Source organism: Astatotilapia calliptera, chromosome 20, assembly GCF_964374335.1.
Source record: "Astatotilapia calliptera chromosome 20, fAstCal68.1, whole genome shotgun sequence".
In the NCBI taxonomy this organism is placed as follows: Eukaryota; Metazoa; Chordata; class Actinopteri; order Cichliformes; family Cichlidae; genus Astatotilapia; species Astatotilapia calliptera.
Genome location: NC_137441.1, coordinates 25,824,538 through 25,845,895, shown reverse-complemented (window position 1 = coordinate 25,845,895; position 21,358 = coordinate 25,824,538). Strand labels below are relative to the sequence as shown.

At 39.4% G+C, this 21,358-nt stretch overlaps 1 protein-coding gene and 1 long non-coding RNA gene across 4 annotated transcripts; one reads left to right on the top strand and one right to left on the bottom strand.

The window, feature by feature from the left end:
• The first annotated feature begins 1,110 nt into the window (after positions 1 to 1,110).
• Positions 1,111 to 21,325, top strand: atp13a2 (ATPase cation transporting 13A2). 3 transcript variants are annotated; one of them, XM_026153760.2, is made up of 29 exons: positions 1,111 to 1,267; positions 4,948 to 5,024; positions 5,435 to 5,602; positions 10,904 to 10,962; positions 11,073 to 11,139; positions 11,217 to 11,296; positions 11,459 to 11,536; positions 11,615 to 11,684; positions 11,834 to 11,968; positions 12,060 to 12,126; positions 13,049 to 13,180; positions 13,947 to 14,108; positions 14,377 to 14,487; positions 14,583 to 14,629; positions 14,711 to 14,899; positions 14,992 to 15,198; positions 15,369 to 15,473; positions 15,800 to 15,956; positions 16,077 to 16,188; positions 16,302 to 16,426; positions 16,563 to 16,741; positions 17,200 to 17,292; positions 17,375 to 17,454; positions 17,600 to 17,752; positions 17,896 to 17,992; positions 19,233 to 19,456; positions 19,604 to 19,755; positions 19,927 to 20,099; positions 21,044 to 21,325. In XM_026153760.2, the coding sequence occupies exons 1-29, from the start codon at positions 1,255 to 1,257 to the stop codon at positions 21,206 to 21,208; spliced, it is 3,477 nt and encodes a 1,158-aa protein (XP_026009545.2). In that variant the 5' UTR covers positions 1,111 to 1,254; the 3' UTR covers positions 21,209 to 21,325. The 3 variants fall into 3 exon arrangements, with proteins under 3 accessions (XP_026009545.2, XP_026009546.2, XP_080151471.1); XM_026153761.2 differs by lacking the exon at positions 1,111 to 1,267 and adding an exon at positions 4,184 to 4,317; XM_080295345.1 differs by lacking the exon at positions 1,111 to 1,267 and adding an exon at positions 4,222 to 4,322.
• Positions 7,638 to 9,971, bottom strand: LOC145423162 (uncharacterized). Its single transcript, XR_013904271.1, has 5 exons — positions 9,883 to 9,971; positions 9,117 to 9,182; positions 8,611 to 8,766; positions 8,067 to 8,159; positions 7,638 to 7,777 (listed from the first exon to the last, which is right to left on the bottom strand). It is a non-coding gene; the product is annotated as an uncharacterized LOC145423162 (long non-coding RNA).
• Positions 21,326 to 21,358: the final 33 nt, after the last annotated feature.

Below are 21,358 nucleotides of genomic sequence, written 5' to 3'. Positions count from 1 at the left end.
AGCCTCGAGCAAGCCAGGATATTAGTTTACAGAGGCTGTTAAAATTATACGTCTAACCTTAAAATTTCATCCTAATGGTACTGAGATATTCATAGGGTTAATTTTGAGACAATATATCATGAAGTAGCCATGATTTTGCAAATATTCCACCTTGTAGTGCAGTTTGCAGAAATTGTTTTAAAAATGCACTCACCCAACAAACATTACTGATGAGTGACTCATCAGTAATGTTTTTATAGTGTGCCTAAAATGTTGCATAATTTTGCTGAGAAATCTTTTACTTTGTGGTAATTTTAGATGAGTAGTTTTATGGACAAAACCCACCAGGTCATTCAGTGTTCCCTTAGTGCTAATGTATATAAGAGATGTTGGTGTAATATAACTGAAGTAATGTTGTTAAGTCCTTAAAGTCATATTCTTTTATTGTCATGACTGTATTTGAAGCTATTTTTTATTTTTGTATGATACCTGATTTATATGGAATATGGCTGAAGTAAAATACATTTAATAGTAATTTAACATTATATAATTAACATATAAAACTATGAATTGCAATTTTAAACGGTTTAAAAGCATGTAGAATAGCATATGTAGGCAAGTATATATTCTCCCTTTTTATCAAGAAGCAAAGACAAAAAGGTGGTTCGGTGGTTGAATCATCCGTCCCCACCAATGCCAAAACAAAATCTACGCCCTTGGATCCACCCGCCTCTACTCTTGGCGATGGCTGAATACGATTGGTTGGTATTTATATTTAATTAAACGGGTTTTCCAATATTAGGTCATAGCATTTTATTTGTTATTTTTGGCCATTTAATAAAAATGTAAACTTTTCTTTTGTGTAAGGCCAAAGTTAATTTGTTGGATGCCAATTTTCATTCTAGGGACATGTAATCATGACGTGTTGTTTTTGTCATGATATGCGTGATCCACATGAACTGCACCTAAAACAACAACTGTTCACGCATATCATGACGGCTTTATTTGGAAAAAGGCGCCACGTGAAAGAAATGAGCAGATATTTGTGGTCCTTACCAAACCAGCAGTAAACATCACCGCTTCGCGTACCACGCTCTTTAACTTAATGCTATTTCTGCGTCGTCACAATTTTGGACGAGGAGGCTATCCGTAGACATGTGTCATTGTAGTTTAGGTCGCTGCATGGTTTGAAAGAAGCTTTTATGACCGGGAGCAGGAAACTGTTTGTCATTAACATTATGATGGTATGAGAGGTATGCGGGATCTGACGACGGGATGAACGGGAGCGGTAAGTGCGGATGCTTTAAAGGGAACGTTTCCTGCAAACATACACACTGTGTTTGCTAACTGTTAGCCACAACTCTGTTATCTCGCCGGCTAGATACGGATAAATGTTGGCCACTGATGGCAAAAACTAACGGTCATCTTCTGTCAGCTTGCGTACTAAGGTCCCACTTTCTTATTTTTTTCATTTGATCGACTGTGTACTATGTCAGTATAGTGTCAACAAAGGACAAAGGGCTGCTAATAAAGATAAGCATCCAGAATTACTGGAAATTCAACTCTAATGTGAAGCGAACCACCTTTCATTTCTTTATATTTTTGTAGAAAAATGGGAAAAAGGTGCAGCGATTTATCGAAAAATGTGCAAACGTAAATGAAAATACAGTATATAAGGCAGCAACCTAGTTTTTACAGTTCTAGCAAGCTAGGAAGTAACCTTTATTCTTCAGCACAGTCTGAACTCTGTTAGGCATCTTTCATAAAAATGTCTTTAAGTAGTCTTCAAGAATAGTTCTCCAGGCTTCTTGAAGAACATTCAAAGCTCTTCTTTGGATGTTGGCTGCTTTTTGTTCTGTTTTCCGTTTAGATGATCCTACATTGCTTTGATAATGTTCAGGTCTGGGCTCTGGGGACAGTCCAGTTCATGACTGATAGTGTTCTACTCTGTGTTTTTCTATAAATGTGTGCTTTTACTGCACTTGCCATTGCCATAAACCCATTGCCAATCAGACATTTTCAATTCTATGCATTGTATGGCAGGTCAAAATCTGATGGTACTTTGCTCCATTTATAATTCTATCAGTTTTGACAAGATCCCAACACCACTAGATGAAATGCAGACCCAACCATAACAGAAGCCTCACCCTGTAGACACTCATTGTTTACCTCTCTTCTCACCTCCTCCATACTTACTGACAACAGTCACTCTATAAGACCTGCTGCCACTGATTTTTCGGTCAAGTTCTTGTGAAATTTCAGCCAATAACATAATACCCTGGAGATGAATTAATGCTTATCCCTTTAGACCTTGGCAATCTAAAGACTTCACCATTGCCCTACTTTTGCTACTTACAAAAGCACTACAGAAACTACTGTTTCCTCAATTTACTGTTACTTATGGTATTGCTGTTGTATCTGCTGCAGCTGCAGATACTAGCACCTTTCAGTTTGTGTGCCCTTTTGCAGTTTCATAAAGTATTGTTTGGGCTCCGAGTCAGTAAATTTCACTGCTGTTGTTGCTAAAACTGTTTCTAAGTTGCTAAGATGTAACAAAGGAATTTACTGGCCATATCAGGATGGCAAGGTTATCCTTTGGGTGTACGGACTCTTGGTCCCGGCAGAAAAGCCCAGTATTGGGTTATTTAATTTCAAGGATTTGTTTTTGCATCCTCAGCTCAGATGACTGTCTTGTGTCTGTCTAGTCTTTTTTTTTTTTGCACACAGGGCATTTCCTTTTTGAGACACTGCAGAAATTTTACTCTGTGTAAGTTCTGTATTATCGTGAAATTGAAAGTCTGGGCTTTCTTAAGTTTTGTAAAGAGATGACACCTTACATGGGTGACATATTTGAATGAGTTGGTGACTCTTAACCGGATGAAATCAAGCACTGATTTTTACAAAGAAAATTGGTAGAAGCTGGTGAGTAGCAACATGTCGTTAAATGAGCCATTCCAAATAGTTAGGTACACAGAAAACCGTGGTGAATGACTTCAAAATCAAGGCCCACTGTGGTGAATGAATAGCTGATACTTTACAGGCTTCTTTTGGTTGAGTATGGCCTAGTTCGACCAAAGTGAGCATGTGATTTGGTCAAATTGCCCAACTTGGATAATCCTCCACATGACTGCAGTACAGGCATGGCAGAACAGATGACTCGGTTGTTTCTTGTGGTCAGGGTAGTGTGCGTGTGTACATGCGTGTGTCGTACATCATATTCTTATTATGAACATGCAGCAGTTATGGTATCATGCACAATACATTGTCTTAATGATAACTTGATATGTGCGTGTGTTTCTTGTTTTTCCAATCAATATCATCTTGGTCTTGAAATGAAATGAGGTAAGCAACTGTAAGTCTTTCTAGAAGCAAACCCTGGTAGTCAGGAGTCATGTTGAAAATTATTTTGACAAAGCACTGTTTTCAGTTTAATTATAATTTTAATAGAAAGACAGAAGTTTGATATAAACCAGTTAAAACATTTGGCTGTAAAAGGCATTTTTCCCCTTAAAAATGTAGATTTTTACCTCCGTAGAGTTTCTCTCTTTTGTTATCTGTTGAAATGTAGTTAAATGTAGCTAAGGTGTACTGGGACATAAACTAGATGGGTAGGTGATCTGGGAAAGGCGCAGATTAGCCCTCTGCTATCTCCACTTTGTCTTTTATCTTAGCAAAGCACACGATCAGAAAGGCAGAGAGCAATCACTGTTTCTCAGCTAGCACTGTCCACAGTGTTGCAGCAACATCCAGTGTATTTTAAGATAGCTGGTGGCGCAAACAAGCACAGAAACGTAATTGTGTTGCTGTGTTTGTGTGTGTGTGTGCGCGCGCGGGTATGAACCAGATTAACTCGTTCTTTTAGTTTTCAAACAAGGGAAAGCAGCAGTGTAATGTCTGTGCCAGAAAACAGCTGTGAGGTATTGAATGGCCCTCATACTGTGCTCAGGTGCGATTTAATTACTGTGCCGTTCCCATGGTTACCTCACCCGGGGCGGTGGGCGGGTTGCACTCTGGCTGTTAGCTACCTTTATAATAATAAGATAAGATTCCCCTTTCCCCAGTACATTTTTTAATGTAACTGTCCTGTCCATTTGTCCGCATGCGTAGTCTCAGATATGATAAAAAAAAAAAAAACTAGATTAAAATAAATAAAAATGAACGTCCTGTCTGCAGTTTTCCGGGTGACGTTTCGTGTGACGGGTTTGTTTCAGAAGCCGGTTAGACTCGTAAGCATGAAGAGCCCGGATCAGTGCAGGCTACAGGGAGCCGAAGCACCACTGCAAGGTGGTCTGATCCGTAACTTTCGGGAAAAGGCTTAATTTTAATCGCGCTTTGAGGGTAAGGTCAGTCTATTCCTAAATTGTGTTTTCAAATTAAAGGAATGTGGTTTTCTTTTCGATACGAGCCAGCTGTTTGGAAGCGGAAGTCTGTTCTGAAAATAGCGTCGTTTATTGTGCTTTTGTTTTGATTTTCGCTGTTATCGGTATGAGTTTATAGCGAGCTTTTCACCTCTTTCGCGCTGTAAAGTTAATGTTTTCGTAAAACCTCAAAGTGTTTCCAGCTTAATGAGATGCGCGGATTGACTTTATTAGAGTTTATGGTGACTCTTGAATCTCCTAAAAATCATATACATTGTGATCTTACTTATTTAGAAGTACACAGATGAACAACTGTGAGATGTTTTTACCCGCACTGTCCTGGACTGGAGAGCTCTCCCTGTTCAGTTTAGACTACATTGCAGAGGCAAAACATTTTTTAATATTTGTATCTGAATTCCTGCTCAGGATGTCTCACATTAAAGAAAGTCTTCTTCAAGTTTGCGGCATGGACCGGACACAAGCTTTGCACTGCGTTTTGTCAATATTGACTTTGAAGGCGCGCGTGTGTGTGTGTGTGTGTTTTATGCTGCTTGGTTCATGTTAATGTTTTAACAGACGCACCATTCACCCTGCATATCCTGTTCTGTAGGTAGTGTGGTGGAGCCGCAGAGCGGACTCCCCTCACCCAGTCCTCGAGACCCCCTACTGAGTCCTGACACACACATGGTAAGAACCTACTCAGTGTTTCTGATTCCTGTTGTGGTGTGTGTTGTTTGTTATCTAGCTGTGAGTTAGATAGATATAGAAAAGAAAAGGTTAAACTGGGAAAATCAAATGCTGTATAAGTGAAAGTGCAGAAACTGATGACTTGATGTTGTGCCCAGCACCTGTCACCTGTAGATGCAGAACTTGCGTTGGTCTCTGTGGCCTTGTTATAAATAACTTCTATCATTTGTGGTTTTTAGTATCACTTCCAAAGACAATACAAGACACAATCTGGCTTCCTACAGTGGCTTTTTAACATGCAATGCCACCAATGATAAGTTGACTAGATTTATGGAAATGAACCGCTGTGTGGATGTGAAAATGAGTCTGATTTTGAACCTGAAATCCTGTTTGGTTCTCTCTCCCACCAGGATGTTCAGGGGTATAAGTGGGTGCGCTGGCGGGTGTGGTTGTGTCGACTGGCTGCCCTGCTGTCCTTAGGGCTCCTCCTGCTTGTGTTTCACTGGCGCCCACGGTTTGGTGTCTTTGCCCGCTGCAAGTCCTGCCCTCCGGCTTTGGCGGATATTCTGCTTCTCAGAGTGAGATAATCAAACAGTTCCTACACTCAAAAAAATGAAACGTTGACTTTAATTAAAATTATTTTGTCAACAGGTTCCACGAAATTGAATTATGTTAGTTTAAAGCAAAAATCTTTAGTTCATCTAATTTAAAAAAACTACTTAAGATTAACAAGACATATTTAAGACTAACTAAATCAAGTTATGTTGTATGAACAAAGATGATATATTTTCAGGTTAGATAGTTTAGATTAGTTACTTCAACACATTTCTTATTTGTGGCAGTAAAATGTTAAATTTAAGTTAGATTAATTCAAATATTATATTTTCAGCCACCTTGTGCTTTATTAATTAGTTTTACATAAATCTATTTTGTCAACAGGTTCCACACAAATGAATTAAGTACATCCAACTTATTTTTTAAAATTTCTTTTATTGCCAACACATTCAGTGAGCATTTGTGTAAACCCAGTCCAAAATAAAACACAACAGCTCATTAGGGTTAGTAATTAACAGTATGTAGACAGATGCAACATCAAGACTTTAAATTAAATGTCTGTATCTACCAGAAATAGAAGAGAGAAAAAAAAACGCATTGAAGATCACATAACACATTGATAAGATGACACTTGAGTTATGCACATGTGATGCTAGTAAGGTCTGTGAGTGTTTTTTTCTTTTAGTGTCTAAAATGGATAGCAAAGTTGCTATTTGCAATGATTGCTTAGGGTCAGTCCAGTAACACAATGCCAATGAAGTGCTTTCCTTTAACAATGCAAAGTGAAGTGTCCACCTCAACAGCCACAATTTTAAAAAAATTTATGTAACAACAATAATAATAATAATAATAATAATAATAATAATAAATAGTCCACTGATATTAGCAATCAAAGAAAATTACATCACCATCCCAAATAAAACTTTAACAAAACATGCCAACATTATGGTCTAACAATAAAACAGCTTGTCAGCGTTCAGTTTTTTTGCAACAGCACAGCAGTAACCATTTAACACTTGCCACTGTCAACATTTATTTTACTAGTGTTTGGGCAAAAAACTTCAGATGTAAACATTTTAACATGGAAACAATTGTTCGTCTTTAAAAGTCCACAAAATATACATTCATCCTGCATTCCCAACTTGGATGATCTGATATCCTCGTGTTGGTGTTGTTCCCAGACCATCATGAAAATGTTGTCACATTGTTGTGACGTTATTCTTTTGCGCGCCAAGCCATTCGTGCATTTATGAAATTCCAATGTTGCAAGGACAATATCAATTCTGCTTACTGTTTATTAAAGGGTTACGGTTAGGGTTAGGGTCAGTTGATCGGCGGACAGAGGCGGTTTCACGCAGCTTAAGTACAGTTTTTTGTTTTACGCCGGTTTTTCCCGAAGTCGCAAAAGTATGACGTCACAACATTCTGATTGGTCACTTGCAATGTTGATCCTGGAACAACATTTAGTATGATGATCTGGGAACAACACCAACACGGGGATATCAGATCAACCTCCTAACTTACCCTTATTTTTAGTATGTATTGCAATTACCTTTACAATGCACACAATGTAACACAAACTGAATATGAACATATTTCCACCTCATAACAATATGCCTTGAACGCTAATATACACACCACCCTTCAACATTTCTGGTGCAGTATCATCTCTCAATTAAATCCTTTAAATCTCAATACTTTTGATTGTCTCTTACTAGCCCCCCACAACAGTAAAATCTCTCAAATTGTAGTAGTTTACAAATTTTTTTAAATGTTCTAAATTTCTCTTAAATGTAATTTTCCCGTTATCTGTCATTTACAAATTACCATTTTATTCCCATTCAGCCTCCGAAAAACTTCTGTCCATCTGACAGAACATTCATCATCCAAATTAAAGGTTGGCTTATTCATTCAGTGTATTCTTGAGCAACTGTACCTTGGTCAAGAGTATGCTGACATACAGATGAAGGAAGAGCTTCTGAAGTACTTCAAAGAAAGCTTTCAGTCTTGAGGTTAACTGAGATTCAGTGCATATATCCCACCCATTAAGAGTGCACATGCAGAGGCCAGGTCTTCCAGGTCATGCAGGACACACTAGATGGTTATACCCACATCGGCTGGAGGAGTGCTGGCATCAGCTCTTTCGATGGTAAAGATAGCAAGGGTAATTTGTTCCAGCTCCCTCTGAACAGCTGTAGCTTAGACACAAAAACATAGAAAAATGGCATCCAGTTTTAAAAAAAGAAAGAAAAAGGGCCAAAGCTACCCTTTAATGACGTAAACACAATATTAGGAACATGCACCCCAGTGTGCCACTATTTCAGACTACAGATTCAACGATAAATATAAATAGTTTGGGTATACAAGAAGATTTCCCAAAACATTTAAACAGGTTCCATGCAAATTACAACAACAACAACATGCAACAACATTAGTTATTCAAAATTTGGTTTAATACAGATAAAAAACTAAACTAAAATTACCAACCAATTATTCTTTGAAGAGGATGCTTGGGTCTTCATTCAGGTAAAAAGGTAGTGCCCTGAGGACACACTCCCTCCCCTTTTCAATACTTTCCTTCTGTAGAGAGTGGCAGAGATACAGGAAGAGAAAACAGATATACTTTAGGATGACAGAAACTCACATTATACGCAAAATGAATGACATATCCACTGCACAGATAGACATGTACACAAGACCAACTAATCATCACATGGACATGAATAGTTAACCTGTTGGGCAGGGTTTCCACCACATTATATATGTCCATAATGGAGGTAAAGACAAACTAATACATCATCTTTTTTGCATTCAAAACATAACATAAAAACATTCACTTCTGGTTTAACCTAAATCAAGGGATCAGATTTTACATATGTTTAGGTAATTTAAATTTTCAACATTTTGAGTACCAAACTTTGTCTTGCTTAATATAAATGTAAGTGCACTGTGCAGCTACCATACACTAGCTGTTTAAATTTGAAAATGATCTTATTAGCCATAATATTTTGCTACCAACAGAATAACGCACCTGTGTGGCTGGGGCCAAAGTTTGTCTAATTTTCTTCCCTGCAACGCCTCCTTTTTTCTTGAAGACTTTTATGAGCTGGTCAGTGTATTGGTCAAGTTGTGTAAAAAGCCTTGGAACATGTGCAGCAGTAGTAATCCTCACATATTCTGCTTCCACCTGAAAATATGTCAACAAACACAACATACTGTACTGTAAATATACATACTATATGTACACATATACAAACTAAAACTAATGTAGTAAGACCTCATTAAAGCAATAATTTTAACACAAACATTTACACAAAATGCTAATGGAGCCATTACAGCTTTTATTGTTATTTATCAAGTTCCAAAAAATATTGATCACAGCTGATCTGAAAAGAATTTCATGCCTCAGGCCCTTGAACTGCAACCTTTACCATGGTTCAGATGTGGAGAAGAAATAACAGGGGCATGGGATGGGTCACAAAAGAAAACTTAACTTATAAAACAGTTTTGTTTTTAAAAGTATAACAGTTCACATACCACATACAAGCTCAGCAATACCACATACACCACATCAGTATAGGAGGGAGCAGGTAAAGGCAGGATCTGAGATTTATAAAGTAAAACAAGAAATTCATTACTTAATTTCAAGAAGCAAATTATTGTTTGAATTACAACTAAATAAAATACTACTCAGAAGAAAAGCAAGAGATTGACACTGCCATGTGCTAACTTTCTATAGAAGCAATTATCACCAGGTCTGTCGACCTCCATTGTCTGTCCACTCATATGTCTTGAATAATTTTATTAAAAAAATTAAGTGTGTACTTTCACAAACTGTAATTTATAACTACATTGATATGTATAACTCCGCTAGGAAACATGCTGTATTTACAGACCATTTTTACATAATACAGATTACTGATAGAGCAGAACAATGGTGTCACAGTGGCTTTCGCCCTTGACTTTTTGGATTTTAAATGTCACTTTATGCTATCCTTGCTATCCTATTCGATATTTCCGACTCTCGGATTACAGAAAAGGAATCCCAAGAAAGCAAATGGAAAAATAACCCCTTGAAAGAATAACCCCATGAACCCCTGTAGCTAATCCCTTAATAAAACAAAAAACAATAAAAATGTTTCTTACACAGTCCACAAAATAAGCATGTCCAGGACCCAGTAAAACTAATGTAAAACAAGCGCACGCAAACGATATAACATGTCTTGTAAGACAAACGCAAAATATAACCATGCTGGACATATAGATACTACACAACATAGTCAAAGAAAAAAAGTGGTCTTACCTCTCAAAGAAACAGTAGCTTGGCGCCAAAACAGCCTTTTTCAGTTAAATTTGAAGTCTTGCGCATGAGCAGGCACAAGCCGTGAAACCTTCTTGTTCTGCGCGGTTTCATTACAACTGTTTTTGCATTACTGCCACCTTGTGGCTATACAAGGTATATCGATCCTAATTGACTTAACTTAAATGTTATGCGATCAAGTAACACATTAGTATTATGTACGTTGAATAATAGACACAATTACGTAGACTTGATTAGAAAAACATATGTTAACTTAACAAAAACATATATTTTAAGTAAAATGAAAATAAATAATTAATATACACTGAACAATCCACCTCATTCATTTTTTTGAGTGTATGCTGAAGTAAACTCAACCTGATGGCTGGCATTATTATCACTGCCTATCACTTTGTTCCACATTGTCCTTGCAGGACTTAATCTAGGCTTCTTATTGCAAAAACTGGCTTGGTCATAGAGTATTAGTATATGTATTATGTATAGTTGTTTACACATTCTCCAACAAAAGATTCCAGGAAGAAACAAAAATCCTTTTGGGGTTGCGTCAGGAAGGGCATCCAGCATACTAGCGTAACTTTACGTAACTTTTAAAAAAAATATATGCTCGCTAATATATGCAATGATAGTTCCATTCCAAAGTTTTAAATAGGGCGTCATCTCCAGCTTTGTATTCCTGGTGTCCTGCATTCACAGTTTGAAACAAGCTTTTTTAGCTCCTCTCTCATTAAGACCAGCTTCCTTTTACGCCAACTGTCTTCAGATTGGCTGCCAAATGTAAACAGAAGGTTTGAACAGCAGGTGGGTGAATCACTGAAGTACTGGAACTTTTTAGTGAAATACTCCTGCTTACACTAACCTGAACAGTTATTACTTTACTTTATTTTGTGATGTTCTGATCACCTAGATTGAATGGCAGTTTTCTGTTAGATACTTCCTGTCTTGCTTTAAGAAAGTGTCCAGTTTCCAACTCTAACTGGTGAATTTGTGTAACCTTTTCCTTCAGGACAGTTTTGGCCAGCAGCATGTGGTGGAGGTCCTTACAGAGGAGATGGAGGAGGGAAGGTGAACTACTTGTCTATATATTCACACAACACCCTAAGCCTTTCAACTGTGTACATATATCTAAGAGAACTGTTAAACAAAACTAATCTAACTTGGTTGTTTCTTTCCAGTTTGGAGTTGCTTGGACAGTCAGAGGATACCGAATCCAGAGATACAGTTCAGCTGTACAAAGAGGAGGTAAAGCAGATGTTTCAGCAGAACCTTTTGTCCTGAACGGTACTTCTCCAAGATCTGACAGCTTTATTGTGTTGCAGAAAACACTGCTGCGGTACTACCTGTTTGAAGGACTGCGTTATGTCTGGGTGGATAGGAAAGGCGCGTTCTGTCGCGTTAGGTACGGAAAAAACTATAATGCAGTGGGATTCAACTAAACTAGACTCATGAGTTTGTGTGTCTTAAATAAAAAGAAGAACATACCCCCAAAACTCACTCTTTTAATAGTCTAATGCACTCGTTGTGTTGTGGAAAAAAAAAGTGGATTAATTTGTTTTTATAGTGTCCTCAATGAGGACTGGACCTGCAATAACCTGCATGGCTCCCAAAAGGGACTGAGTCCCCTGGAGCAGAGCTTTAGGTAGGAAACACATGGACACAACACATTCCCTAATCTCAGAGGACCATGCTGAATAATCAAATGCACGATTTCTTTCAGGAGAACCATATATGGAACAAATCTTATTGATGTGCCTGTGAAGCCTTACCCAAAGCTGCTGTTTGAGGAGGTGGGATACATGATTACCTTCATACCGATTTCTTTTTCATTTGGCTTTTAAATATTTGATGTAATAATTTATTTAAAAAGCTCACATGATGCATCCAGTTATATATATTTTTTAACATATTTTTTTCACTCTTTTTTTTGTTTCTGTAGATCCTCAACCCATTCTATGTGTTCCAGATGTTCAGCATCATCCTCTGGATGGTTGATCAGTATTATATTTATGCCATATGTATATTTATTATCTCTGTCATCTCCATCGGTATCTCACTTTATGAGACCCGGAAGGTGAGCCTGTTATCAGAAACACTGGAATTGTAACTGACTGTGTTTAAGCACAGAAACGAGAGAATAATGGTATTTATGTTTTTGTGACCAGCAAAGCATCACGCTTCGCAACATGGCCCAGCTAATCACAACCGTCACTATTCGCAGAAAGTCGGGAGGTGAGGGGTATTTTTGTTTGTTTGTTTTTTTAAGCAGATGTTTTATAATATGAATTTACTTTTTTTCCAGAAACACAATTATTTGTGGAATGTTTAACTGATTGATACTTAAAATAACTTTGACAGGAGTCCACTAATGTAATTCATGTGAAGATGGAAGAGCAGTCGATATGCTCAATAAATAATAAATAATATTAAAAAGTTTTAATTGTTAAAGCCAAGACAGTCACTGAGAGGAGCATGTTTATCAGTTAAAAACACTTCGATTTGCTGATGAGATAAAAAAAATAGTGTTCAAACTAAATGAAACTCATTTGTGTCGGTAACAGTTGCTAACTCTTAAACCACAGATGCACCCTGTTAAAACAGAATGTCAGGTCTGATCATTTGGACCAGTTACAGTGTACAAGTAATTTGTTAAACGGTTTAACTGGCACATGCTTGTCCTCCCTTTATGGTCCTCTCTTTATGCACCTACGTGGACAAGGACCTTGACAATGTGCTTTACCGGCTGTAGTTGTGTAACTTTGTTATTCTATCTCATATACAAACATGTTCTACTAAGCATCGCTGAGTGCAAACAGAAAAACTCCCCAGGGAAACTTTAAGCTGTTCCCTTGAGGCAAAAACCAGCTGAGCTTTTTGTTTGTTTAACTAGTTTGCAAAAATATCCAGCAGCTATAGAAATGTAACAAAAAAAGAGAGAGTGAGAAAATATAATTTGGTTCCACATTGCCTATAAGGTTACACATGCAGAAACAGAGAAAAGTACTACATTAAGCACATTAGTGCAGGACTGGTCACGAGGACAAACATTTGCAAAGGAAGTGTGAAATTATCATGTTCAGTAGGTTTTTGATTCTGACCAGTCACTCCAGAAGCCTTCGCATAGACATCTGTACTGGACTGTGTGTTTTCTCAGAGGAGGAGTGTGTGAGTTCAGTGGAATTGGTCCCCGGCGACTGTTTGATCATCCCTCAGGAAGGTATGCTGCTGCCCTGCGATGCTGCCCTGCTGGCTGGGGAGTGTCTTGTCAATGAGAGCATGCTCACAGGTAATTAATTGACCTTAACAGCACCTAAAGACATTTTCAAACAGCCATTTTGAACTTTTCTAAGACATCCTGCAGATGTGCACGTGAGAGCAAATGTTTGGACATTTTATTTGCCAGTCTGTGTAGTGTATGATAGCTCTGTGGCCCATATGATGTTTTAAAACGGGTAATAGTCGGATGAATTCGTAGATCTTGCATCATGCCTTCAGTGTGTTCTAACCAGGTAGCACCCTGGCCTAAACCAAACTGAGTCGTTCCAGTAGTGAGAATAAATGTGAGGCAGACAATTTCCTGCTTTTTGAGAGACGACAGTTTCTAACAATGTCCCTATGTAACTATCATAACCAGGTCCTGACCCGATTCTCCGCATCTGGAGTTAATGTGTGGAAAAACAAAATCGATTGGCTGTGCTCCTCAGTCGTCATGTTATTTGCTCGTCGTGCCCACAAGACTAATTTAAAAGTGTTATCAAGGCTAGAGTCAAGTCACATTTCACAACCTTGAGTGTAACTAAAGCAACAAATTGGCCATCAGAAGGGATTTTCTTCACTTCCAAACTACTTTACATGTCAGTGCTAGTTATTCAATGAATGTTTAGTGTAGGAGTCTGTCCAAAAGAGGGTACATAACTTGCTTCAGACACATTTTTATTATTTGACCAACTAATGGTCGTGGCGCTTGGTCATAAAGGTGTGTTACTAATTCTTATTATAGCCTGACTTTTGAGGAATGTGTGCAGTAATCTGCTCTTGTCATCTGTGTCCAGGCGAAAGTGTCCCCGTGCTCAAGACTCCACTGCAGGCTAGTGATAGGAAGTACAGCTCAGACACTGAGCGCAGACACACCCTGTTCTCCGGTACGCAGCTCATTCAGGCAAAGGGAGGAAGACCAGGAGGCGGTGGGGCTGTTGCTGTTGTTACAAGCACCGGTGAGTAGAGAAACCGATGATGTGACTCGTTCTTTTAGAGTTTATTTTGCAAGTTGAAGGGACCCTGTGATGCTTTGACTCCATGCAGAAATATTTTTCACTGAGGCAAGACGGATCAGATTTTCCTGAAGTGATTAATAAACATGAGTATAAAGAAAATATAAAAGGGTTTACAGTTGCAAATAATTATACATTCAATATATTTTGGCACTTAAACTGTTTATACACCAAGTGAAACCACTTCTGTTTGTATGTGGATTATCCACAGGGTTTTTCACAGCCAAAGGTGACCTGGTCAGCTCCATTTTATATCCTCAGCCAATCGACTTCCGCTTTTACCGAGATGCCGTCAAGTTCCTGCTCATCCTGGCTTCAGTTGGTAAGAGCTTTAACAGCAACCTGGTTATCATTGAGACATGAAGCCTTTTGACCCAATAACAAGTTTTTCCAATATTCCCCATCTCACTGCTGCAGCTCTCATTGGAACCATTTACATTTTTGTGGTCCTCTATAGATCAAATGTAAGTGGCATCTCTAGTGACTGCATGTTTTGCTCGCATAGTAAAATACTATCACTGACATGTGGTTGGATGTGTATCCAGGTGACCTGGGCAGAGCTGGTTATTAGGAGTCTGGATATTGTAACCATTGCGGTGCCTCCCGCTCTGCCTGCTGCCATCACTACTGGCACAATCTACGCTCAGCGAAGGTTGAAGCAACGTGGCATCTTCTGCATCAGTCCACCGCGCATCAACATCTGTGGCAAGGTCTCACTCTTCTGCTTTGACAAGGTGAGGAGGGAGAGTGTTGCTAGAAGTGTGCTGTGTACATAGAGATGAACCACAGCTACTTTACATGTTGCTTTGTACATCTGTTTTCTTAGACAGGAACATTGACAGAGGAGGGTCTGGATGTGTGGGGAGTGTTGGAGGCGGAGCCTGCCGGTTTTTCAGAGCTGGTGCCTGAGCCCAGGCTTTTGCCTCCGGGGCACCTGAGGTCTGGCTTGGCTTGCTGTCACACTGTTGCGCTGCTGCGTGGCCAGCTCCTCGGAGACCCTTTGGAGCTTAAGATGGTCGAGTCCACTGGTTGGGTATGTTACCGTGTTACTTATTTCAAAGTGCTTGAGCTCGTATGCATCTCATTTAAAAATTTGGATTTTTTAAAAATAATTGATGAAAATGTATGCTTGGAGGCTCTTTCAGTTTCACAATCTGAAAACATTAATGGGAATTGGAGTTCATTTTTTTTCTGATTTTGCAGACTCTTCAAGAGCCAGATGGAGATGGCAGTGTGCTAAATGCAGAGTTTGGAGGCCACAAAGTTTTGGCAGTAATGAGACCACCAGATCAACAAGCTTATGGAGCAGTGAGTATCCCTGTTATCACTGATACAGGTTGATCAGTAGGATTTATTAAAGCGAATGCTTACTGACTGTAAAGTTGTTATATGGGCAGCGGTTGTTTTTCAAATAGTTGCTCCTGTGTTTCGGCTGCTGATAATGAAAGATGTACTTGGTTTGTGCCTCTTTTCTAATGCAAGACAGTTGGTAAGCAGATGTAGCCAGGGCAGGTGGATAAATGAAAACGCGTAAGCTTAAGCAGCGTAATTTTTTTTTTGTCTGCTTTGTCTGCCATTTGGAAAGATCAAGAACTTGCCGAAAGTCTTCATTTATTCTTTCATTTTGCTCTCAGTCCACGGATGAGGCGATGGCAATTGTACAAAGGTTTCCCTTCTCCTCAGCCCTGCAGAGGATGAGTGTGGTGACAGTGACCCACGGGGGGCGCTCAGCTCTTGCTTTCATCAAAGGATCTCCAGAGATGGTGGCGAGCCTCTGCCAGACTCAAACAGGTTCAAAATTGACACAAATCATAACTATAGCTTTAGTGACATTTACTCACGTTTTGTTTTTTTGCAGTACGTTTTCCTATTTTATGACATTTGTCCAAAATGGAATGTTTGCATTTCCAGTTCCAGCACAGTTCTCCAGCAAACTGCACAGCTTCTCCAGTGAAGGCCTCAGGGTTCTCGCAGTCGCCTACAAGCCATTAAATGTGAACTCTAACTTAAGCACCATTGAGCGGTAAGAACATAGTCTATATTTCTGGCTTAATTGTGGCACAAAAACTTATCCATTTTTAAAAAAATGATCTATAATAGTTTAATATGTTTGCTGATCAAGCTGTTTGTCCACAGAGGGGAAGTAGAGAAAGACATGCACTTTCTGGGTTTGCTGATGATGAAGAACTTGGTAAAGCCTGAGAGTGCCAAAGTTATCAACATCCTGAGAAAGGCGAACGTTCGCAGCATTATGGTCACTGGTGAGGAATGTTTTTGTATTCATCACTGACCGTGCAACTTATATTTCTTGTTATAAGATAGTAAGTTGCAGGAATCGACACAGATGGGTTTTTTAAAAGTCTTTTTGTCCCATCTTGTGTGTCTTTTTAACCATAGGGGACAATGTTCTAACAGCAGTTAATGTAGCAAAAACCTGTGGGATGGTGGGATCTGACGAGAAGGTGATATTCATCACTGCAACCCCCCACACTGCCCAGTCCATGCCCACCCTGAGGTTCAGCCTGGAGGAGGAAGCGGCTCTTTCTGGCCAAAGTTCAGTAGAGGTCATCACTCAGGTTGGTCTTGCTTAAATGGGACACTCCACTCTGGATTGTACTCTGTTGCTAAAATGTTTGTTACAGTCATACTAGCAGCTATGAAATTATGAAACGGCTACGTTGTGAAAGAGTTCCGGTTGAAGTGTTGCTCACTGATGTCACGCCTGGTTTCTGTGTTTGTGCCTGTGGCCTGCAAACATGGAAGTAAATGACCTCAGTGCTCAAGTAAAGTCGAGGACTCATATTGTTGCCTGGTTATAGTTCATTTTTAATGGAAGCAAATTTGTGCAGCTTTGAAGGCAAATGAAATGGTATGATCTTCATCTCTCTCTCATGTCAACACATTTCTAAACAGCTTGAATGCTTTCTGTTTCTATGACAGTTGTATGCATAACAAGTCCAGCTATGGCCTACTTTTTTTCAACTGGCAGGATTCATTCGAGTTACTGTTACTGATGTCTCTCCTCCTCTCTCAGGGTTTGTATCAGGGTGGTGTTGTCTATCACTTGGCTATCAATGGCAAGTCCTTTGCTGTCCTCTGTGACCACTTCCCTGAGTATCTGCCGAAGGTAATGGAAACTGTGTAAACAGGAATACTTTGACAGTGCACCGCACTTGCACGCTAATGACTTTAACCTGCTGTCACTGCAGGTTTTGATGAGAGCCACGATATTTGCACGCATGGCCCCTGACCAGAAAACCCAGCTAGTGAAGGAGCTGCAAAAACTGAAGTGAGTACAGTTTCTGCAGCATACACAAACTAGAAAGGAGTTGACACATAAGGAGAACAAATGGGAAATAAAACAGAGTAGAAATATAATGAAAGGGAATCATTTTTATAACATTAACTGTGAAATACTGCTACTGTTTCTGAAGCTACCGAGTGGGGATGTGTGGAGACGGGGCCAATGACTGCGGGGCACTAAGAGCTGCTGATGTCGGGGTTTCTCTTTCCGAAGCTGAGGCTTCAGTTGCCTCACCTTTTACTTCCAAAACTGAAAACATCAGCTGTGTGCCCCTGCTTATCAGGTAAAGACTGAGATTAAAAGCCTAGAAAACACAAAGCAGATGGGGGAAGTCTTTTTGAAAACCAACCAAACTTCTCATTTGTGTCTGCAAAAAGAAAAAGATCTGTCCTTTTTTTTTCCCCGTCCTACTCTTTTTCCATTCAGAGAGGGACGATGTTCTCTGGTCACCTCCTTCAGTCTCTTTAGATACATGGCCCTCTACAGCCTCATTCAGTTCTGCTCCGTCATCATCCTCTACACGGTGAGTATCAGCAGATCACAACTCCCTCATCTTTCTCTGCTTTGTCCCCGTAGATCACCTTAAACATGAAGCTGCAATTTATTGCCAGCTTTTCATCCATTGTAGAAATAAACCAAAACATACATTTTATGGATAAAATGACTGAAATAAACTAAAAATGTATGAAAATATGTGTATAAATAACTCATAATAAACGTTACACATGTTTCAGATAAGCAAAGACAAAGATAACACAAAACAGGTGTAATGATACCTGCATTTTGGTAGGTCTGGATAGCCAAAAGCTATCCGGCTATCCAGACCTACCTGGCCCTGTGGGAAATGGTTATTACCCCCTCTTCATCCCACCCTCTATATTAATTATGAATTAATGTGATTAGATGCATTTTTTTTTTTTTAACGATGAGTTCAGTTTCACACCCAGGCCTGATTACTAGCAGATCTGTTGGATAAAGAAATAACGTGACCTGTTTGACAAGGCGAAACAGGCAAAAAGATCTCAAAAAGCAGCTTAAAAACAAATTAATCAACATCTATCAGTCTGGAAAGGGTTAAATATCTGATGGTTTGGGACTCCAGGGATCCACAGAGAGAGACATGATCCACAAATGGTGAAAACTCGGAACAGTGGTGGACCTACAGTGGCAAGCCTACCAAAAATACTCCAAGAGCTCATTGAAGGTCATCCAGGTCACTCATGCTGGAAAACCCTCCGCTTTGGCTGAATGAAAGCAGTTCTCCGAAGAAAAGTTGAGCAAAGTTCCTCCACAGCGATGTGAAACATTCATTGCAAGTTATCACAAGTGCTTGATTGGACTTCTCGCTGCCAAGGGTCAAACCCCCCCCCCCAAAAAACAAAACAGTACAACCTGGTCTACAGGTAGTGAGAAATGAATGTGGCCAAAAACTTTAATAAAACGGCATGAGCGAAAGCACACTGCATTCTGTTCAGCTCTTGTCAAAAAAAGCAGTTTTAACTGTTATTCTTAGAAGCAAATGGAAATGACTATGTGTATGTGGAGCTCCAACTTTAAAATGTGGAAAATGTTCTTTCACTTAATATTGAACACTTTGGTAGCCCATAAAATGTGACCTGTGCAGTCTCTTAACACCAAATGCCAAACAGAACCACAGTCCGGTTGACTTGATCTGCATGAAAACAAAACAAAGTCCTAAATCATACAAGTTTGTTTTGTTTGTTTTTTTCTCCCCTAAATAATCATTCTTGATGTGTGTCCAGGTGAAGACGAGCGTAGCAGACCAGCAGTTCCTGTATTGTGACATTCTTCTGGTGACTCTGCTGGCCATTGTGATGGGAAGAGGAGGCCCTAGTGAAGAGCTGTACCCTTCCAGACCCGCGGCTAGTCTGTTGGCCCTGCCTGTACTGGGCAGCCTCTTCATCCACACCTGCATGATTGCTCTGGGCCAGCTGGCTGCGCTCTTCATCACAACCTCAGAGGAGTGGTCAGCAAAATAGCTTTTATTTCTCATCAGACTGCCCTCAAGAAAACTGTTTACGTTGACTTCTGTGTGTTCAGATGCAGATTTAGAAAAAGAGCATCCCACGTGTTCTGCACTTTAACTCTTATTTGTCTCTTCCTTCATTTTTAGGTATATTCCTCTCAATGCGACTGAGGTCGGAACAGCCAATCTGCCAAACTTCGAAAACACCTGTGTGTTTGACATATCTGGTTTCCAGTACATCATCATGTCAGTGGTGGTCACCAAGAGCTACCCCCACAAGAAACCCCTCTACCACAACAGTGAGTCAACATGTTCAAATGCCAAAGGAGGATGATTTCAGTTTGGGAGGGCGATACATTTGGACAAATTTAGAACTATTCATGAAAGTCATACTGAGTTCAACATTAGTGAAACTTATCACTGATGCAGGACAGTTGAGTCACAAGTGTTTTTTTCTCTCCTTTTCCCAGTGGTTTTCCTTATCCTGCTGTTCGTCCAGTTTGGTGTGACAACCTGGCTGGTGTTGTATCCTGGGGCTGTCTTTAGCCGGTTACTTCAACTGTACAACATCTCTGACATGAATTTTAAATTGCTGCTCGTTAGTCTGGCTGCTCTCAACTTCCTCATTTGTTTTGTCGTGGAGGTGAGTGATTTGTACGGAGCTTCCCAGATTCCCCGTCTGTTAAACTACACAGCAAAATCAACGAAATCAGACATCTTTAAAGTGGCTGTGATAGAAAGCTCGTAATATTCTAAAGTGAACATGTTTGCTAGAATAAGGCCCTACTGTAGACTTTTTTTTTTTTTATTATAGCACATTTTAAAAGCAGCAGTGCTGACCAAAGGAGTGATGTGACCATGCTTTCTGATGCCTGTTAAAAGATGCACAGCAGCATTTTGGACTAACCACACATAGTCCACTCTAGAGGTGTTGAAGGCCTGAATAAAGAAGATGGGATTTTTCTTTAGCGAATTGATGTAACAACTGTGGCCACATTTGTTAAATAAAATAGATAAGCATCTTAAAAAAAATAAAAATAATTAACAGTGAGGGAACAATAAGAAGCAAGAGGGCACACGGTGTCAAGGTTTGTGATACCATCTTGTAGACTGTTAAACGGAGGCTGCAGTGGGACAGAGGGATCAAATTAAATGGGGTAATAGTAATAATGATGCTTTCATTGCGATACGATACTGTGCAAAAGTCTTCACACTTCATTTCCTTATACTTTGCTTTCAAGGAGCCAGGCTTGTTTTGCAAAGTAGGTCTTGAGCAATAGTTCAAGACTCTGAAGTTGTTTCAAAATTTTCTTTGGACACAGACTTGCTTTTTAAAAAAAACAAAAAAAAAGAAAAAAAAACCCCAAACAAACACTTCCCATTATAAAAGAAGTGCTGGGTCTAAAAAGTAACTTATATTAGATGAACATAAAATAAACAGAAATCCAGCCCAGACCTGAGACAGTAATAATTTGTCATTTTCTGAGCAAAATATAAAGTATAGGGGTGCCTCAGTACTGTTGTGCAGTACTGTATATCAACAGATTCCCTGAATTATTCTACCACTTCCATGTTTTTTCCTCCCAGGTGCTGATAGACCTGGGTCTTTTAAACTGCCTTCGACTGCTGCGAGGGAAGCGTCCGTCTAAGAAACAGTATAAACAGCTGGACTCTCTTCTGTCAGACTCTACATCATGGCCGCCTCTCAATCAAACTCTGACCCCCACAGATACAGTTCTGTGCTGTAGCTAGCATCTGCTTGGCCTTCCGTGACTGTAATCTGAGCCAAACTATGCCACAGATGCCCAAACTACATCCCCAACTTGACCAACAATGCAAAGTCTTCAATAATAAACTATTTTTATTTAAGCTGCGTTTTTTTTTTTAACAAGTTATTTCCAT

Bases quoted from the DNA above. Each gene is read 5' to 3' on its own strand.
- atp13a2 (XM_026153760.2), top strand. The intron at 12,127-13,048 runs GTGAGGGGTATT...GTGTTTTCTCAG, and splicing joins TATTCGCAGAAAGTCGGGAG to AGGAGGAGTGTGTGAGTTCA. The intron at 19,756-19,926 runs GTGAGTCAACAT...TCCTTTTCCCAG, and splicing joins GAAACCCCTCTACCACAACA to TGGTTTTCCTTATCCTGCTG.